Source organism: Columba livia, chromosome 6 (assembly GCF_036013475.1).
Source record: "Columba livia isolate bColLiv1 breed racing homer chromosome 6, bColLiv1.pat.W.v2, whole genome shotgun sequence".
Taxonomy (NCBI): domain Eukaryota; kingdom Metazoa; phylum Chordata; class Aves; order Columbiformes; family Columbidae; genus Columba; species Columba livia.
In genome coordinates, this window is record NC_088607.1 from 10,800,552 (window position 1) to 10,814,726 (window position 14,175).

The 14,175-nt window shown below is 51.4% G+C and overlaps 1 protein-coding gene and 1 long non-coding RNA gene across 4 annotated transcripts in view; both read right to left on the reverse strand.

Moving 5' to 3' along the window:
- LOC110360697 (uncharacterized) overlaps positions 1–14,175 on the reverse strand; it is a 66,053-nt gene that overhangs the window by 47,467 nt on the left and 4,411 nt on the right. The window contains exons 3-6 of one of the 3 annotated variants that reach the window (XR_010473450.1): positions 12,451–13,899; positions 8,583–8,678; positions 7,235–7,353; positions 3,619–4,742 (exon numbers count right to left, since the gene is read on the reverse strand). This is a non-coding gene — a long non-coding RNA (uncharacterized LOC110360697). The remainder of the gene's footprint in view (positions 1–3,618; positions 4,743–7,234; positions 7,354–8,582; positions 8,679–12,450; positions 13,900–14,175) is intronic. The other 2 variants (XR_010473449.1, XR_010473448.1) reach the window with 2 other exon arrangements.
- ADRA2A (adrenoceptor alpha 2A) lies at positions 8,583–12,363 on the reverse strand. Its single transcript, XM_005505174.3, has one exon. The coding sequence runs from the start codon at positions 11,986–11,988 to the stop codon at positions 10,654–10,656; it is 1,335 nt and encodes a 444-aa protein (XP_005505231.2). The 5' UTR covers positions 11,989–12,363; the 3' UTR covers positions 8,583–10,653.

A 14,175-nucleotide genomic window follows, 5' to 3' on the forward strand; every position in this document is an offset into this window, starting at 1 on the left:
ACCCAAGAGGTCCTCAGCACAGGTCTGGCTTACCCTCTGCCAAAGGGCTGGCCAGGCACTGCTTTATACCAAGCTGAATGAGATCAGCTTTCTGGCCCTGGTAAGCTTCATCAACTGGCCCACGCTGAATTATTTAAAACTATCTTTTATTAATCTACCGCGGCTTTTATTCACTCGACCTCTAGCAAGTCACTTAACCGCTCTGAATGGAGTGCACTAGCTTCATTCCCACACAGTTACGCTGGAGGTAATGAGAGGGACAAGCCACTACTCTCCTACTGCTTCTGAAATGTTTCAGATGCCAGCAGACCAAAGTGGTCTGCTGGATAAATAGAGCACTGGATTTACTCTTATGCTTAATGGGAGGTCTTGTCTAAACACACAGAACATATTTCTGGGTTATGACAATACTTTTATTTAGAACACTCCCACTAGGATATTGCACATACTTTTAAAGCAAGCTTAGTGTACCAAAAAACAAGCAAACCCTGGCTAAAATACTGTCAGTACTAGCACAGAGGCCAAACACCAGCACTAAAACTTTGGCACTGAAGGGAACATAACCCTAGCCCTTTCCAGTGTTCATCACCACCCCTGGCCAGCCCTCTGGCTATGTGACTGGAGCTGCCCACAGCACTGCACTCCCAGTAGAGGAGATGCCTGCTCAGAAGACCCCAGGTCCCCCAGGTGCAGTGCAAGCCACTCTGAAGTCCCATCCCGCCAACAAGAGATGTGGCAGAAAGTCCTTGCATTGGTGCCAGGACTGTGATATCTGTGCCCAGTTAGAAGCAGAGGTGCCAGGAGAGCAAAGATTATGGCCTTGGGCTCAGGCAGCTCTGGGACTAAGTTTTGAGCATCTACATTTGAGATACAAGCACCTAAATGAGGTTTATGCCATCAAAATTCCCTCCACACACATATATAGGTTAAAAAATCTCATGCTAAGGAGTTTGGGAAATATTATAATCCAGTCTCTTGCCCCAACAGACCAGTCTTAAATCTTTGCTATCCCACCTTCTGCGAAGTTCCAACATGGGTACTCATTTCTGACAGATACATACAGAGGCATGGGCAGGGGGAAGGTGTGACAAAGGCAGAGAGTAAGGTCTTAATACTTGCAAAGTTTATAAACCCCATACAAAACAAGTTAAGCCCTGTCCAAATGAGAGTTGTAGAGAACTCATTTTTATACAGAAAGAATGCATGACAAATAATCCATCCAACACAAACTGACCAGCATGATAGGTGACAGGGCTCCAAGTGGCCCATGTCTAATTTATAAGACTGTACTTGAAGTCCATAACGAAATTCCAGATATTCTGGTTTATCTCTGGTCTGTTCAAACTGTGCCACAGGCAAACAGCTGAAGGCTCAGAGGTTGGTTTTGCTGTGGCTTTCTTCCCCGGGTCTGACAAAAAGGGAAACGCCAGCTTCTTCATGTTTTATGTTCTGTTTTCTTCTTCAAGTACGCCACCACCACCCCTGCAGGGCACAAGCCCAGCACAGGTACTGGGCTGAGTACCTGCCGCTCACACAGGCAGGTTGCTTCCTCCCTGCCAAAGCCAGGATGGAATCCCACCTGCTTATTGCAACATCCGCCTCTGTCCCCATCAGCAGCACTGCTGGTGCTGTACGGACCAGCTGAGCATCCCAGCCCCGCTCCCCTCACAGAGCTGGGAGCAGACATTGCCTCTCAGCACTGCTAATGCCAAAGAAGATCCCACTCAGCACATGCATAGGGCACATCTGCTACACAAAGAGATCACACTTTCTCATGTCTTTTGCTACCTGTGACTGTACTTCCACGTCCCACATAGTCCCATAGACTGTATCACCTTTACTCCCCTTGCTGTCTCGCTCACTGCCCAAAGCTGTCCATATTTCCCTGGGAAAGCTGAGGTTCCTCCCAGGAGCTCTGGTTCACAGCTGCTCTTGTGGCTGACAAAGTACTTCAGTTTCTGCATGGCATGCTCCATGCACGGAGGCTTCCCTGCCGCTGCAGGATGTGCTGAGCCAGGCACAGACCTTCCCTCCTCGCTGCAAAGGCAAATGCTTCATGACAGAGGCACTAGAATGGATACTAATATAAAAGGATTTAAGTCATAAATCCTCAAAACTACTTGGTTTTAATGAGTGGGACAAACACGGAATTCCTGAGCACAGGACAAGCCCCATGCCCTTCTCCAGCATGCAGCTCACAAAGTTACGGTGCCCAAAGCACCAGCAGACACTCAGCAAACCAGCCTCACCTGTCCCGAACTCACCTGCCAGCAGGGCTTGGGGACTGGGGTTGCACCCCAAGTTGGGCGGGGGAATGTAGAGGGGCACCAGCCTGCACAAGTGGTGAGGAATGAGCTGCGCTTCCTCAGGCAAAATGCCATTTTTCTACAAGTTTTTCTCCTCTTCGGGAGCTGGGATGTAATTACTTTGCATAAAGCAATGCTGTTTGCTTCCCATTTGGGGTTTGCCTGCCCACTGTCCTGAGAAATGGGACACGTGGGAAAAAACCCTTCCCCATGAAGCCTCTTTCCCAGTGGAAGATGAACATGGCAAGAGAGCAGGGGTGACAACCCACACCGAAGTAGTACCTGAAGTCCCAGTGGGTTGTGGCTGAATAAGCCAGAGGAAGGAGGACCACGTTCCCAGCTGGGCTGACAAAGACAAGTGGCCCAGAGTAATTTAATTCCTATCTGCAGATGATGCTTCCATGTAGTTCTGGTCTTTGAATACTCTGGCATTCAGAAGATGTTCTAGCTTTACTGCCCACATAAACATCCACTGGGGCTGCTATCTGGGGGAAAGAGGGAGCTAAATATTTAATTTCAGTCTATTTCATCAAATATTTAATCTATTTAATATTAATTAAATCCTGGTCTGAATAAACAACAGCTAAAAATTCACCTCTTCTTCCAAAGATCTGATAACTTGAACATGCCAGTTTATGCCATCCCAGTTGAGATGGTAATTAATAAGGGAGGGATCCCATTTTTATATTCCCAGTTGCTGGAGTTGCTGCGGTGGGTTGTTGACCTCCTCCAGCCTTTTAAGCTGAATCTTTCTGCAACTGGATCTACAGTAGCATAACCTGGTTTATACCAACCATTTCTACACCCTGCTTCACTATCTTTCATTTTCCATGGACTTCATTTGTATCCCCACAAATGTGTGCCCTCATCCAACTCTCAGACACTGTTACATCCTCAGCAGTAGGAATCCATGAAGCTGAAGTGATGAGAAAAGCTATTTCACCACAGGGAAATGAAACCCAGGCCCCTTATGGGTGGACGCAGTGGATGTGAATCGTTTCTGACCCTCCTGACCCAGCTGCCCATCTCAGACCATTACCCAGCAGCATGGCCAGGAACAGGTATTTCTGGGGAGAAAGAGCAACAGCTACAACAGGAGCAGATAATTTCTACTGCAAAGGATTTAAGCCAATTAACACTGGGCTATAAAGGCAGATGCCACTGTTGCATCTGCTACTACAACCATGTTATTTTACTACAAGAAACCCTATTTGGACCAAACCTCATTCATAGCAGCCAGAAACACATTTTCTAATTAGCCCCAGTAGAGCCAAGAGTGATGAAGGATTACCCTACATGCAATGCTACTTACCTGGCTTTCTTCACTGCATGCCCGATTTAGCAGAGCAGCATTTAGCTTTTCTTTTCCTCTCTGCTTCACTGTTTCAGAGCCATTTCACCTAAGTGATGGCCAGTGTTGATGAAAGTAATTATACTGCTGTTTAAAATGTACAGATGCATCTTCATTATCCTGAGACAAAAACGCCAAAGGTCCTATGATCATCTTTCAATGTAAGCAAGTCAGATTGTTCTGTTTAAGCTGGCCATTTTAACTCTTCTGGACCCACAAAATTTTGAGGCTGGCTTAGAAGCCACAAGATGTTTTGAAAATAATAAATGTAGGATTACTTTTACCTAACATCATTGAAGATTAAAGATAAAAGGGGGACCCCACTCTCTTTTCACATTGGCCACTTGCTTGACTTGGGTCATGTCACTACTCTCTATTTTGTGTACCCCCTCGGGAAACAGAAAAACTTAGTAATGCATTTGGAGTCCCCTGCAAAAATGTGCCCTTTCTGGTGACAGCACAGCAGAGCTGACAAACAGGCAGAGACTGCGTTTGTGCACGGCTGCAAAGCACCAGGCACAGAATTAACAGGAAGCTCTTTGTGGCAAACCTTGTGCAAGGAGCCATTTCAGGTCAAATATCTGCATCACAAAACCAAGAACAAACTCAGCTTTACACAGAGAGACCTTGTCACTCGATTACCCAGGGATCATGATTACGGGGATAATTGCTGGGAGAGGGGATGTTCTGCCAGGGTGTAAATCAGCATCACAGCAGCTGAGCTCCGCGGGTCTGCTGCACTCAGGGTCTAACCTTGCACCTCTTGATCTGCAATATGAATCATTTGTCTGAATTTTCCTGGTGGCAAAAGTTATCCTGGTAATAAAAAGCCAGAATTCAGCATTTCACTCTTAAGAAAAAGTTCAGTCGATTCAGAAAAGCAGAAGGTTGGCTGCAGTGTCTTAAATATTTATCTATACATTTATTTTTTTTACTCAAGGAATTTTTCAGTAACACCCTGAAGTTTCCCTCTTCAGATGAATGCTTTGCAGCAGCTCCACATGTGCAGATGAAGGCAAAGCAGCCTCCAGCATGAATTATTTTATCAGAGATGTCCAGTGGTGGGAGGCTCTTTCCTTTTTTTTCTGTGGAGAGCAATTGAAAAACAAACAGGGAAAATGCCATAAAGTCATGATCCAGCAAAACACAACTGTTTCAACCAGCAAAGAAGCAATCAATTCTTTCATGTAGCAGCTGATTTGAAACAAATGCTTATCTCTGAGAGGGAACCGAACCCTACAGCAGGTCACATATCTCTGGAGGATCGCAAGGCTGCTCCTGCAGATGCAGTGCCCCAGGCTCTGCCCAAATCGACATGGGCCAAACACCGCAAGCATTACACACAGGGAAGCAGGGATGTTTAGATAAGCTTGTCCCACCTCCTGACAAATCCCACTCACGTCATTGCTCTCACATGGAGGCAGTTGCTGGCTTTGGACTCAAGCATGTTTTTTGAAAGCCATCCAGACCTCCCAACGCAGAGCATTGCTGAAGGGAAGCACATGTCAGTGGAATTTCTCCATTAGTGCAAAAGGCACCACTGGTCCCAGGAAACCCCTGAATGCCTAATGACCCCCAAGCCACTCGGGAAGGGTCCTTACTCTTCCCTGTTCTCTAAAATCTTCAACAGGCCACTCTCAGAGCCACAGAGGGAGAGCAGGACCTTGGATCCAAGCCAGTGCAAATGGTCTCTCCTAACTTAGCCAATATGCAGTTGACCATCACACTAACATTAAACCAGAGGCAGCTTAAGCAGTTTTAAGCTAGTTTAAGCCAGCAAGTTTACACCTTTACTGATGATAGACACCTAGGCTCAAGTGAGGGAGTTGCCTTCTTTCTCCTTCTTGTCTTGATGCCTCTCTGTTGGATTTGGGTGCTACGACTCATCTCACATCTCTATAGACCTAACTGTGAGATGTCCTCAGATATCGGTGGTCCTGTCTGGGAAATGGGCACTGCTAGGGGACAACTCAAATGGCCAAGAAGGTCCCCTGAGACAGAAGGCATGTTGAATGACCAGCTCAGGCATCAGGACCTCCATTCAACACCTCCCAGCACACCTTGCCCCATGACAGCAGGTCACCTTCTCCTCTGTTTGCAGCAAACCTCCCTCCTGGGACCAGCTATGGTCTGACCCCCCCCAGCACTGTTCACCATCCCTTCTGCTCAGCCTCGGGGACATTTGGGAGTGCACTGTGGCCTCGAGCAGGATTACAACAGTGTGACCACCAGCTGGAATTTCACCTGGACTTCCCCGGATTCAGACTACAACCATTTCTGTTCAGCGAGGGGTCAGGATCTGGCCCTGGAGCATTTGTGATCTGCGTACTAGTGGCTAATGTGGGGAGCGGGCTCTCCGCTAACCCTGTTTTCTCTTCACTCCATTTCTACAGCTTGGGATAAGGCACAGCAATCACAGCTACAAATATTTAACAAGCCACAGAGATGATCCTATAAACCGGTTGCAAAGAGTGGTTCACAGCAGAGACCGTGAGACAGCTCCAAGCGCAGCTCTCTGCCAGGGCACTGGCTGTAATAAAGGAGCAATCACGGCAGACTTCGAACTTGTCCAGTGGTGAAAGAGCAGGGAATGTTAAGAAGTAACATGGGAGCTCACAGGCCCAACCCAGAAGGACACCACAGGGCACCAGGTCCAGCAAGTAGATGCTGGGTGGGACTGGTGGTACTTATGGCACGGGATGACTGACAGACATGGGCTGAAACCCACAGAGGCTCCCTGAGGTACAGGAAACTCATTTTGTGTGACCAGAGTGATTTGGACCAAGTCCATCCCTTGCTGGAACATCTTGGAGAGGCTCCTCTGTGTGATCAACTCCTTGTTCCCCAGAGAACAGGGACCAAAACCCATGGAAAGAAACATATGTGTCAGTGAGACAAGGGGGTCAGGGACAAGCCCTGGGGTCACGGATTTCTGCAAGGGCACACCCTGCTGCTCGTGCCCTCATCCCTGGGGACATTTTGGGACACTTGACACACCAAACCACCTCATCTGGGCCCCTCCTGTATGCCCCCTGAGCCAACACCTTTGGGCTGTCCTCAGGGCCTCCCACACAAGGTCTGGGGTGCAGGGCTACCCCACATAGGGTGGAGAAAGCCCTCCTAGGACAAAGCTGGCAGTGGCACCTCTGCCCACTGTTTGCTGTGCAAGCTCAGGTGGCTCCCATCCCACCAGGGAGGCAGGTCCCCCTCCCCACCCTCGCATCATTAACCTTTCAGCCCCAAAATAAAAGGTTATAAAAAAAAACAACCAAAGTTCATTACATCCCCTACTGTGTCATTTGCATGGGAATGAGCTGGGAGCAATGAGGCAGATTTCTCCTGCCAGGGAGGGATTCAGGAGGGGGAAGGAGAAGAGCTGGGCACCGGGACCAGGCAAGGGTGGTGGGACTCAGCCCTACAGGAAGATGGGGCAGGCATGGAGGTGAGTGAGACAGCAAAGCTGGACATGGTAACAGCAAAGCTGGACATAGTTACAGCAGAGCTGGAGGGAGCATCCCAGCAAAGCCCACAGCAACATGACCTTGGCTCAGAGGCAGCATGGCTGGTCCTCGCTTACCAAAGGGAAAGTGATGGTGATTTCACCTCGGGACCTCCGCCACACAGCCCACAGTGCCCAGAGGTCATTGCAGCTTGGATGTGCCCATCCCCAGCAGGTGTGTAGGGCACAGGACACAGCTGAAACCAAAATGACCAACAGCTCAGGGAAAATGAAATAAAAGCCTGAGTTGGAAGGTGGCAAAGGCAGCAGGATGGTGGAAGTTCAGACATGGGCACCAAAGCCCTGATCCCCCAGACCCACACCCACCGAAATCCTACACTGTACTGGAGGTTTGGTTACAAGGACATCAGACAGCCAGAAGGATGTGGCAAGCATAACCAATGGCTGCTGCACTACCTCGTGTCCCAGGCACTGGCCCCTGCATTTCCCACAGGGTCTGCTTTGTAAAACCCTCCAAGGCCAACAGGGCCAGCTGAGATCAGAGGACAGACAGCAGGACACTCTGCCTAGATCAAGCTCTCCTGACCTGCAAAGGCCACCACAAGCTGACCAAGATGTCCAACTCCGGACCATCACCAGGTTCCATACACCCAGCAGCGATGCTGCTTGCCAGCCCTGGTCCACCTCCCAGCTTACCAAGCACCTCCAACCATGACCTTGGTAGCACTGGCAGAGTGGGGCCATGAGACCAGCACCTCCAGCACTGGGGTCTGGCCACTGATTTTCTCACCAAACAAGAAGCTGAGAAGGGAAGTAGGGTGACTCCAGGCATCCCAACAACGGGAAGACCAGGAGTCAGAGCTGCTGGGCAAAATGAAGCACACGACAAAGCACTCGTGGGATCAACACCTCGTGTCCCCCCACCTCAGGAGCTACCTGGCACTTGTGGCAAATAAGCCCTACTGAAGCCGATGGTGAGTGGACCTTGGTGTTGGTGTGCTCAGGAAGGCAGGTGGCCACACAGGAGCAGCACTTCGTTCCGTGGGAGAACCATCCCCACCATCCTTCTGCAAGGGAGGGTCTTGGCAGCACTGGCATAAGGGCAAGCGAGCCTGGCCGGTTCTCAGGGCTAGAAACAAAGCCCCACGTAGATGGATACTCCTGCATGTATAAAGAAATATCGCCTTCCAGCCTAATTGTTCCTAATCCCATCTGCAACCTAATTATTAAAAACCTTCTCAACTCAAGAGCTGTAAATGCTGCACCAGACAGGCATTCCCAGCAACAGTGCCAGGCTGCATTTCCAGGGAGCAAATCACACCCTGAAACCCTAAGCTCTTTTCATTAAAAAACACGTGAATGCTCTTACTGTGGCGTGAAAGGAGGAAAACAAAAACCCCAATAAATATCAAGGACTCATTTGTTATTATGCCACTGCACAAAGAACTGAGCCATTGTTCCCTACCTGTGGTTATAACGCCTTTCAGAAAACACGAGTGCTTTTCCCAATGTGTTCTTTAAAAAATGTCAAGATCAAAGCTGCCAGACGATCGGTGAACAGCTGGGAAAAAAAAAAACAAAAACAAAACAGCTAACAGATTATCCAGAGGGTTTTCACATTTGATCTGTAAATGCTCTTTTATTTAATAAAAATAATCATCCATTATAGCAACTTCTGCTCATGGTTTGGCTTGTTTTTGTTTTACAGTAAAGCACAGTTTGTTTTCCTCACCCCTTGAGGATTCAATTCTGAAAATGCAAGTGAATGTAAACATTGCTCTCCAGGTCTCAAGATGCATCCAGGGACCCTTGGAGTTCATTACAAAGTCAAAAGAGAGAGCAAAATCAACAAAACACTTCCCAAAAGTAAAAAGGTATTTTTTTAAAAAGTCTTTTCTTGTGCACCTTACTACTCCAGAAAAGGCAAACTCGTCTTATACATGAGACTTACACAAACTTTGCTTTTTCCAAACAATTTCTGTGACTTGTCAATATTTGATAAAGCTATTTTCATAACATTAAAAGGCTTGCAGACTCATTTACTGTGATGAATCAAAAGGTTTTCCTTTTAATATTCTCCAGAAATATCTTCATGGCACAAGGACGTTAAGTTTGTTCTGTCTATTTTTGTATATTTTTTTAGCAGAAAGAGCTGAAAGACATTTCAGGAGAGGAGTGTAAAAGCAGTATTAACTCCCTCTCCTGCTCCAATCTCACAATATTTACACATACTTATTTTTTTTTTTCAGAAAAACAAAAGCTTAATTACACTATAAAATACTGAAGAAATGGTCAGTTAAGTTTCCCATTTGAGTTTTGCCCTGTATAAGACTGAAAGAGGGATGCTTTTGTATTTCCTAGGAAAGATGAGACTGGCAGACTGAAAAACTTAACTCTTCTCCCTTAATTCAGAAAGCTGGAACAGCCCCTGTGCACAACCCAGGAAATCCTGCAGGAGCTAAACCATCACAAATCAATACAAATGACATAACATGATGTACGGAGCCCTGCTATTTGCTTTGAAATGTTATCTATTTACAGTTGGAGGAGGGGGAAGCGAGTTAGCATTGAACACATTTCGGTGCTGCAGTGTGGTATAATATCAACCGAGATTAACTCTTGGGGAGCTTGGCGGGGTCCCAAGCCCCAAGTTGCATGGGGAACAGCCTGTCAGTCCATGTCCATGTCAGGGATGTCCCTGCCTGCACAGGCAAAACCACCGCTACACCAGGTGTTGCTTTAACAAATAACGAGATGGCAGCTACCACCTCAGCTGTATTGTATCACAGGCAACACAGAAATTAAACAGAATCAGGTACGGTATAAAAAATAACTACAAAAATAGCCAGTCTGGTGAGGTCTGGCTCTTGTAGCCAAAGAAATGACAGGATATTGGAAATGTTGGTAACATTAACAAACTGTCAGGTAGAGGGAATGGCTCTGGTTGTTCAACAGTTTTGAGTGAGGGGGCTTTTGGGAGGTGGGAAGAGAGGGACTATAAGGTGTCAAAGATAATTAAAGCATTCACAGTTTCAAAGCTGCTTGCCTTACAAAAATTAAGACATTCAGATTCAGGGATACAATACTGTATTTTACAAGGGGGTTAAAATTAATTACATATACAACAAGAAAAAAAATTACAACAAAATAAAGAAGCCAACACCTCTGGGGTGGCATACTCCTTCTTTGTTGTTCATCTCATGGAGCTGCACATTGCTTATCTTTAAAGAGTCAAAACTAAGCAGTCATGAAAATATCCACCAAGAGATTCTGGCAAAAGAAAAATAAAACCTAACAAAATAAACCAAGCAAGTCAAAAGCCATCCTCCCCTGGAAAGCCGAATGCCACGGCTTGGGCTTCCACTTGCCTGCTGCTCCTCGCTGCTGCTGCTCGCCATTTCCATAGGCTCATCTCGGGTTTTAAAGGCTTCCTGCTCACGAGCTGAAGGAAACCATCCCATGCAAGCACAGCCCGAGAACCATGCCTTACTCTCCTACAAAGTCTTGAGTTAGTCCTGCCCATACCAAAGGCTACTTCAAACAATCCTTTTCCTCTCCATCCTGCAGAGGATCCTCTTGAAGGCCCGCCTGAAGTCATGGTTGAAAATGGTATAGATGACAGGGTTCAAGGAGCTATTGCAGTAACCAAACCAGAAGAAGAACTTGAAGAGGGTGTCAGGCACAGAGCAGCTCCTGCAGACAGCCATCAGAGTGTAGGTGAAGAAGAATGGGAACCAGCAGATGACAAAGACCCCAATCACCACCGCCAGCACAAAGGTGAAACGCTTCTCCCGGTTCTGCCTGCCCCTCCACCGAGACCCTTTGGTGTTCCTCTCCTCCTCTGTCTTCCTGGGCAAACTGTCCCCAGGCTTAATCTGGCTCAGTTTAGTCTTAGTCTTTCCCCTCGATGGTCTCTCTGACTTCTTACACTGGTTGTTCTCCTGGTGCTCAGAGGAAGAGCTCTCCTCCATGTCTATGCTGTTGATCTCTCCCTCCTGCCCACCACCACCTCCTGCTGCCTTCTCCCCATTGAGCTGGGCTGTTGCTGGCAGATCCTCCTTGTCAGCCAAGCCGTTCTGCCTCTTCTCAGGGCGCTCTGCCCGCTTGTTTGGCGGTACCCTAGTTCGCCTCTTGGCTATCTGATAGATGCGCATGTAGACCAGGATCATGATGAGGCAGGGGGCAAAGAAGGAGCCGATGCTAGAAGAGATGATGTACCACTTCTCATCATTGATCTTGCACCCCGCCACCCCCTGGTCAGCCTGCTGCCCAGTCTTCTTCTCGATAGAGATGAGCGGTGGGAAGGAGATGACGGCTGAGATGACCCAGACGATGAAGATGATGCACTTGATGCGGCGTGGGGTACGCTTGAGGTTGTACTCGATGGCTTGTGTGATGGACCAGTAACGGTCCAGGCTGATGGCACACAAGTGCACAATGGAGGAGGTGCAGAACAGCACATCCAAGGCCAGGTAAATCTCACACCAGACTTTGCCAAAGTACCAGTACCCCATCACCTCATTTGCCAGGGAGAAGGGGATGACCAGCGTGGCCACCAGGATGTCAGCTGAGGCTAAGGAGACCAGGAAGAGATTCTGGGGGGCCTTGAGCGCCCGGCTGGTGAAGACAGCGATGATGACCAGAACGTTGCCGAAGACAGTGAAGAGCATAAGCAAGCCCGCCAGGCTGATGAGGGTGATGGTGGTGTGCAGGGGGTACGGCGTGCCCCAGCCCAGCCCAGCCCCGCTCTCGTTGAAGGTCCCGTTGGTGCCAGGAGGCGGGTAGCCCTCCTCCTCCTCCAGTTGCCGCTGGTACTCCATGGAGGAGAAGAAGTGGCCCCCCTCCGTGAACGGGCGCTCCAGGTTAAACATCAACCCCGGCTGCGTGGACACCCCCGCCCTTCGCCCCCTGCCCCACCCGCGCCGCGCCCGGCTCCGCGGGGCTCCAACGGGCTCCGCGGGGACCCCCGCTCCTACTGCGCCTCTGGCCGGGGCGGGGCTGCGCGGCGGCCGCCGGGGGGCTGCGGGCACCCGCGGCTCATGCTGGGGCGCTGCCCGGCCGGAGCTGCTTAGCGGGGCGCGGACCGGCGCGGAGATCAGCTGAGGCTGCAGCCGGCAGCGGCTGCTCTGCTCCGCTCGCCGCCGAGCCGCTTTATAGCCCCGGATCAGGCCGGGGCTGCCGCGTCAGCCCCACGTGGGGAGCTGCCCCCGGTGCGCGCACACACACACACGGACACACACGCACACACAGACAGACACACACTCCGCCCAGCCCTGCGCTCCCCCCGCCGCTCCGACCCGGACACACGCGACCCCCGCCCCACGCACACTCACCTCCCTCAGCGCACACACACGCTGTCTGCTCGCCCCATCTGTATTTTGCACAACCCGCTCACCCCCGTGGCACGTCAGTCCTTACACACGGAGCCCCAGCCCCTCGCCCGCTGCCCCTTGGTCTCGCCCAGCCCGGCTCCCCGCCCAGCCCCCGGCGGGAGCGGCTTCATCCCGCCCGCAGGAAGGAGTGGAGCGGAGCCCGGCGGGCCACAGCCGTGAGGGGGTGCGCATGGAGAAGCTGAAGCACCGTGGCCAGAGTGCGTGTTTATGGGAGCGGGTGTGCGTGGGGACACCTGCCCTCGCCGTCCAGGCGCTGCGCAGCCCGCAGGGCTCCTGGCACCCACCGCGGTGCGGCTGGGGGCTGCTCCCGTGCCGCGCCGGTGTGGAACCTGCCGCCCCGTCCCGCGTGTGCGTGGGGGCACCGACGGGCTCCGCCGCGGCGGTACGGCTGCGCTCCGAGCTCTCGCTGGAAGCCCCGCGAGCAGCGTTTCACCCGCGGGGCGGCTGGGCAGGGCTGGGGTCCCGGCCCCGCGGGGAGTCACGGCAGCGGGGCGGGCAGGACCGGCGGAGCCCCGCGGGCAGGGCGCTGGCCGGTCCGTGTTACCGCCTTGGCGGGCGGCGGCGGCCCCGGGCAACGCGGGGGGGCAGTGGCACCTGCTGGCCGCGGCGCCTCACTGCACCCACCGCCCGCCCCCCACCGCGGCGCCAGGCAGCCCGCGCGGGAGTCAGGGGGAGCCCCAGCACCCCGCTCCGCAAGCAGGGAAACGCTCCTGCCGAGGAGTCTCCGGGGAGCAGCAGCTCCCACAAAGGAAGGATGAGGCAGATCACCCAGGGATTGGGCAGAGGACTCAGGGATGGGGCAGCCTCGTGCTGCCAGTCCCCACTCAGACCCCCGGGCTGGCTCACCCCCGGCTGCATGGCCCCTCTTGGCCCGCAGCACCCCCGACGGCTCCCATCCCACAGCACCAGGCCCAACTATCTTCCTCCTGGGGCCCCTCTCATTGCATCCCACATGCTCCCCGTTGGCTCTCCCCAGCCCCATGCACAGGAGGATGGGGATGTGGGCAGCAGGCCCAGGCAGGCAGCTGCTCCCACACCCTGCCCCATGGAGTGTCCCAGCCCTGGGGAGCATCCCCAAGTGCTCCCCAAGCAGCACAGGGGCTGGCATCACCCACCTGCACGACTGTAACAGCAACACAGGACCGTTTTAATAGCAAAAGAGCAATAGTGATGTACCTGGTAGCCCGCCTGGCCCCCAAAACTGTCAGCTCTCAGCAGGTACAGATTACTCACCGGTACAGTGCATGGACTCCAGCTCTGATTCTTTCGCTCACGGTCTCTTCTCCCTCATTTTCAGATGGCTCTAGTGGTACTCACTTGGTGCTCCAGATTCAGGCAGCTCTCAATTAATCGCTGTGCTGAATGCCCAGGCCAATGAACATATTTCCCCTGCGAGATGGAGGAAGCCTTGTCATCTTTGTTCCTGCGCCACACACCATGTTATAAGCCAGGCCCAGGAGTGATGACGCCTGGGAGAGAGGGAGCAGGAGTGGGAGAGACAGGGTCTGGGAGCCAGAGAGCACAGCCTCTGCAGCTGGCACAAGGCTGAGCAAGGGAAAACAAGGGGGAATCCCACTGTTGAGCAAGGGAGTGCAGGACCCACTGTGTGGGCTTGTCTGGAAAAAGAGAAATCCACAGGGAGTTATTTAAAAGCTGTGAATTGAA

Coding starts and splice junctions, on each gene's coding strand:
- ADRA2A (XM_005505174.3), bottom strand. CDS start 11,988: ATGTTTAACCTGGAGCGCCCGTTCACGGAGGGGGGCCACTTCTTCTCC.